Raw genomic sequence first — 5880 nt, 5'->3', positions numbered from 1 at the left:
TCTTCTTCTTCTTCTTCTTCTTCTTCTTCTTCTTGGTTTTGGTTTTGGTTTTTCCAGACAGGGTTTCTCAGTACAGACCTGGCTGTCCTGGAACTCACTCTGTAGACCAGGATGGCCTCGAACTCAGAAATCCGCCTGCCTCTGCCTCCCAAGTGCTGGGATTAAAGGCGTGAGCCACCACTGCCGGTGGTAACTGATTTCTTTAGAGAGTTGTACCTACATGTACTGCTTAGGGTTACTACTGTTGTGATGAAACACGAAGGCCAAAACAATTTGGGGAGGAAAGGGTCTATTTCATTCACAGTTCTCTATGACAGTTTATTATCAAAAGCAGTAAGGGCAGGAACTCAAGTAGAGCGGGAGCTGATGCAGAGGCCATGGAGAAATGCTGCTTCCAGGCTTGCTTTCTTGGATTTGCTCAGCCTGCTTTCTTCTAGATTCTGAGATGATCTGCAGAGGCGTGGTACCACCCATCATGGCCTGGGTCCTCTCTCAACAATCACTAATTTAGAAAATGCCTGATGGCTGCATGTTATGGGCACATTCCCTCAATCAAGATTCCCTCCTCTCAGATGACTCTAGCTGTGTCAAGCAGACATAAAAGTAGTCAGGACACCACTTCTGAGAGAAGAGTGAAAATATCATCCCTCTGGACTATTCAGAATTCCTTTAAAAGTCTAATAAAAATGGACTGTTTAATTTGACCATTAAATCTCCCCTTCATATATCCAGTCCTCTTCCTTCCAGAGAGCTGATAATATAATGTCCAGAATATTTTGTTTTTCTTATCTTTAATCTCTGCTCAGACTTCATACTAAGTCCTTCCCCAAGTGAAGCAGTTTTACAAGCCGACTCCTAATCTCCTTGGTTCTTGCTCCGTAGATGATGGGATTGAGCACGGGGGGCACCAGCACATAGAGGTTAGCCAGGAAGATGTGCACATGCTTGGGGACTCGGTTGTGACCAAAACGGTGGGTAAGAAAGGAGAAGAAAGCAGGTATATAGAAAACCAAGATGACACCTAGGTGAGATCCACAGGTACTCAGAGCCTTGTGTTGAGCATCACGGGATGGGAGACGGAAGACAGCCCGGAGGATGAAGCCATAGGAGATGGCAATGAGGATGGAATCCAGGCCCATGGCCAACAGAGCCACAGTCAGCCCATAGACAATGTTAACAGTGATGTTGGCACAGGCAAGCCTAGCAATGCCCATATGCTCACAGTATGTGTGAGCCATGACACGGTGACCACAGTAGGGCAGTCGCCTCAGCAAAAAGATGAAAGGGGAGACAATAGCCACACTACGGACTATGCCAGCAAAAATAATTTGGGCTATGACTGTATGGTTGAGGATGGTTGTATATCTCAGTGGGTTGCAGATAGCTACATATCGATCAAAGGCCATGGCAAGGAGAACCGAGGACTCAAGAGCATAGATGGAGTGGACACAAAACATCTGAGTGAGGCATCCACCAAAGGAAATCTCATTAGCATGGAGCCATAGAATGGCTAACATTTTAGGTACAGTGGTGGAGCTGAGAGCCAGGTCAGTGAGTGAGAGAAGGCAGAGGAAGAGATACATGGGTGCGTGAAGAGCACTCTCTGTCCCAATGATAAGGATGAGGGCAGCATTCCCAAGCAGAGCTACCATATACATGACACAGAAAGGGATGGCAATCCAGAGGTGGGCAAACTCCAGCCCTGGGATCCCAGTCAGGAAAAGAGTGACTGGGAGACTGTTGCTCATGTTGGAGGCTGTTGTCTGTCTTGGCATATGAAGGGCTCTATCCAAGGGGTGACAGCATGCCTGCCCTGAAACATTAGGTATCCAGTTCGTTCATGTATTTATAGGCTGAAAACATTTCTGTTCCTCAAGAATCTTTTTAAGCCTCCTCTATTTCTTGTATTATTCATCAGTGCTTGTTTTTATATTCAACACAAGGTGTTTATGTTCCTTAATGAATATTTTCTGACTTGTCTTATGAAATGTCCTGCACACCATGTAGAGGCCTTTAGCCTGTTCCCTTGGAGGGATACTTTCCATCACTCATACCCCCTACACCCCCATCATTTTCCCCTCTCTATATTTTTTCTTATTTCAGGTAAGTTTCAAGGGGCCTTCTGTCTCTTTTCTGCTTCTTAGTCATTTTACACTTTTGCCTTTTTTGATGGGGGCTCCATGTTACTTATATGTTGCTTAAACTTGGTCTTATATACCCTGTTCTGAGTTGGTTCTTTTTACCATGTCCAATGCCATTATTTAATTTTCTATCACTTCCAGAAAAACCATTTTATTCCACGTCACTTCCTGATGCTACAATAACTTTATTTGGTGTCTGAAGTTCAGACCCTCTTCCTACTTGCCTTGAGATAATACAGAATAGTTTGGGCTTAGCACTGCTGTTGGCCTGTGATGACAGAATCTGGCAAGCTGTAATAATTACAAACTTCTTTGCCCTCCTTTTGGCTCAGTATTATACCTGCACAGGGTTTCCAATCATTGCTGTGAGATATCTGCCACTGTCAGCATCTGTGGCTGAGCGGACTGAGGAGGGTAGCATACAAGCACAGCTAGTTTCTCTTCTATTTAGAGACTGTTGAAACACATTGAGCTAGCATCCCACTTGGATTCATGACGGGGGTCCCTTTCCAAATTTGCCTCAGCCTTTTTTGAGTCATGATGGTGACTGTGTTTTTGAGGTCTTGCTTAGGCAAACACAGTTTAGTCAATCTTAGACATCATGCAGTAACTCTGAGTTGTTTGTCTTTGTTTTTTGTTTGTTTTTCCAAATTAAATACAGTTTTGTTTTGAATTCTGATAAAACAAAACAAAGCAAAACAACAACAACAAACAAAACTCTTACCTCTGCTAGAGGCATTCATTTTTGGTGGAGTGTGCTGAATGTAGATCTCTGCAAAGGAGGACTGTGTGGGAGCACAGTTACTCTGAGACGTGTTACACGAGTGCTGAGTTGCTTAGGTGGTAAAGAAGAGGTAAAAAGGGTTGACCAGGCATAACTTGTGCTTGAAGCTTTGTTGGGAGGAGTGGAAGGTGTGTGTCCTTCCAAATTCAGGTGGGTGTGGGATAAGAGAGTAGGAATACTCAGTGTTATTCCTGTTGAACTGGCCTCTTTTAAAGTTTTTTGAACTCCCAGAATGTCTTCAGATCAACTCTGTACTCCAGCCTCTTTGTTCATTAAGTGAGACTATTGCTTTGTTCTGTAATGCTCAAGAGTAAAGACTCAGATGTCCTCCTCTGAGGAGGTCCCTGCTGTGTATGTCTTGAGGGAGAAAGAAAAAGTGACACTTTGATAAATGAGGGAAAAAACTGAGTGAGAAAAATAGCAGTAACTTTTGAATGGAAGTGGAAATTAACTCCCATGTCTATACTCTCTGTTCTCCATCCTGATCTGTCTTCTTGCTTGACTCCCCTTTCTTTCATTCTGAGTTTTCTTGAATGCCTAGTTATCATGGTTCATTAGTATTCTGTGCTCAGGATGAAAGATTTATGTGAGGAGGTAATAAATGGCAGTGAGTGGCATTGTGCTAATAGATGTCACTTAACAACACACATTTAAAGGGGCTGGAGTGGTGGCTCAGCAGTTGATTATTGGCTGCTTTTCTTTCTTTCTTTCTTTTTTTTTCAAGACAGGGTTTCTCTGTGTAGCCTTGGCTGTTCTGGAACTCACTCTGTAGACCAGTCTGGCCTGGAACTCAGAAATCCGTCTGCCTCTGCCTCCCAAGTGCTGGGATTAAAGGCATATGCCACTACCACCCTGCTGAATGTTTTTTAAATAATGACATGACCATTTAATTAGATATTTTCTTCACTTACATTTCAAATGGTAATTCCTCTCCTGGTTACCCCTCTGAAAAAATATCAAAACCTAAAACAAAAAACAAACCCTGTTTTCTCCCCCCTCCTCCTGCTCACCAACCCACCCTCTTCCACGTCCTAGCCCTGGCGTTCCCCTACACTGGGGCATAAACCTTTATAGGACCAAGGGCCTCTTTTCCCATTGATGACAGACTGGGCCATCCTCTGCTATACATATGCTGCTGGAGCCACGAGTCCCACCATGCGTGCTCTTTGGTTGATGGTTTAGTCCCTGGGAGCTCTGAGGGTGCTAGTTAGTTCATATTGTTGTTCGTCTCAAGGAGGTGCAAACCCTTCAGCTCCTTGGGTCCTTTCTCTAGCTCCTCCACTGGGGACCCCATGCTCAGTCCAATGGATGGTTGTGAATCTCTACTTTTGTATTAGTCGGGCACAGTCAGTGTCAGAGCCTCTCAGGAGACAACTGTATCAGACTCCTGTCAACCAGCACTTGCTGGCATCCACAATAGTGTCTGGGTTTCATGATTGAGTGTAGAAAGGAATCCCCAGGTGGAGCAGTCTCTGGATTGTCCTTCTTTCAGTTTCTGCTCCATAGTTTGTCTCTGCAACTCCTTAGATGGGCATTTGGTTCCCCCTTCTAAGAAGGAATGAAGCTTTCACACTTTGGTCTTCCTTTTTGAGTTTCTTGTAGTTTGTGGGTTGTATTTTGGGTATTCTGAGCACCTAGACTAATATCCACTTATCAGAGAGTGCATTCCATGTATGTTCTTTTATGACTGGGTTACCTCACTCAGGATGAAATTCTCCAGATCCACCCATTTCCCTATGAATTTCATAAATTCATTGTTTTTAATAGCCAAGTAGTACTCCATTGTGTACAGAAATGTACCACATTTTCTGTATCCATTCCTCTGTTGAGGGACATTTGTGTTTTTTCCAGTTTCTGGCTATTATAAGAAAGGCTGTTATGAACAGAGTGGAGCATGTGTCCTTATTACATGTTGGAGCATCTTCTGGGTATATATGCCCATGAGTGGTATAACTGGGTCCTCTGGTAGTTACTCTGTCCAATTTCCTGAGGAACCACCAACCTGATTTCCATAGTGGTTGTACCAGCTTGCAATTCCACCAGCAATGAAGGAGTGTTACTCTTTTTCCACAATCTCTCCAGCATCTGCTGTCACTTGAGTTTTTGATTTTAGCCGTTCTGATTGATGTGAGGTGAAATTTCAGGGTTGTTTTAATTTGCATTTCCTTGATGACTAAGGATGTTGAACATTTCTTTAGGTGCTTCTCAGCCATTCGGTATTCCTGAGTTGAGAATTCTTTGTTTAGCTCTGTACCCCATTTTTAATAGGGTTATTTGATTCTCTGGAGTCTAACTTCTTGAGTTCATTGTATATATTGGATATTAGCCCTCAAAACGGCAACCAACAGGTTGGGAAAAGATCTTTATTGCCTGCTTTTCAAGAATACCTGGGTTTGATTCTCAACACCACATGGCAGCTCACAATTATAAGTTTATTTCCAGGGAATATGATACCCACTTCTGGCTTCTGAGAAAACTACATACATGTGGTGCATAGACAAACATGAGGGCAAAACATTTATAAACATAATATAAAAGTATGCATAGTCAACATGCACAAGGCCTACACCAGGTCTGAGCCAGATGGGGTCCCACTGCTGAGGAGGAAGTGGACACTAGCCCCCATCCTTATTCCACAAACTACCTCCAATTGATAACTACTCACACAGGAGACTTGCCTTCCTCCAACCTCCAACCATCCACGCCCAGCAGTAGATGGTCAACACAAAATAAATTCAATGGTATTTTTAAAGGTCTTCCCCTACCCCAATACAGGTCTTTGGCTTATATTTCAGTTTTGGATTTTGCATGCAAATGTGTGTATTTCTGATCTATATATGTTTTTTCTGTGTGTCTTTTCTTTGGCTCCTCTCTTCCCTTGTTTGTTTTGTCCTATTCTAGCTTGTTTATTATTTTATGTCATTATCTTTTTTAAGGTAACTTTTTTTTTTTTTT

General features: G+C 43.0%; 1 protein-coding gene across 1 annotated transcript; it reads right to left on the bottom strand.

The window, feature by feature from the left end:
• Positions 1-809: 809 nt before the first annotated feature.
• LOC116100746 (olfactory receptor 52D1-like) lies at positions 810-1775 on the bottom strand. The gene has a single exon (XM_031384481.1). The coding sequence runs from the start codon at positions 1773-1775 to the stop codon at positions 810-812; it is 966 nt and encodes a 321-aa protein (XP_031240341.1).
• Positions 1776-5880: the final 4105 nt, after the last annotated feature.

Source organism: Mastomys coucha, unplaced genomic scaffold, assembly GCF_008632895.1.
Source record: "Mastomys coucha isolate ucsf_1 unplaced genomic scaffold, UCSF_Mcou_1 pScaffold21, whole genome shotgun sequence".
Classification (NCBI taxonomy): Eukaryota; Metazoa; Chordata; class Mammalia; order Rodentia; family Muridae; genus Mastomys; species Mastomys coucha.
Note: the sequence above shows the minus strand (reverse complement) of the source record. Positions and strands in the feature narration are given on the sequence as shown.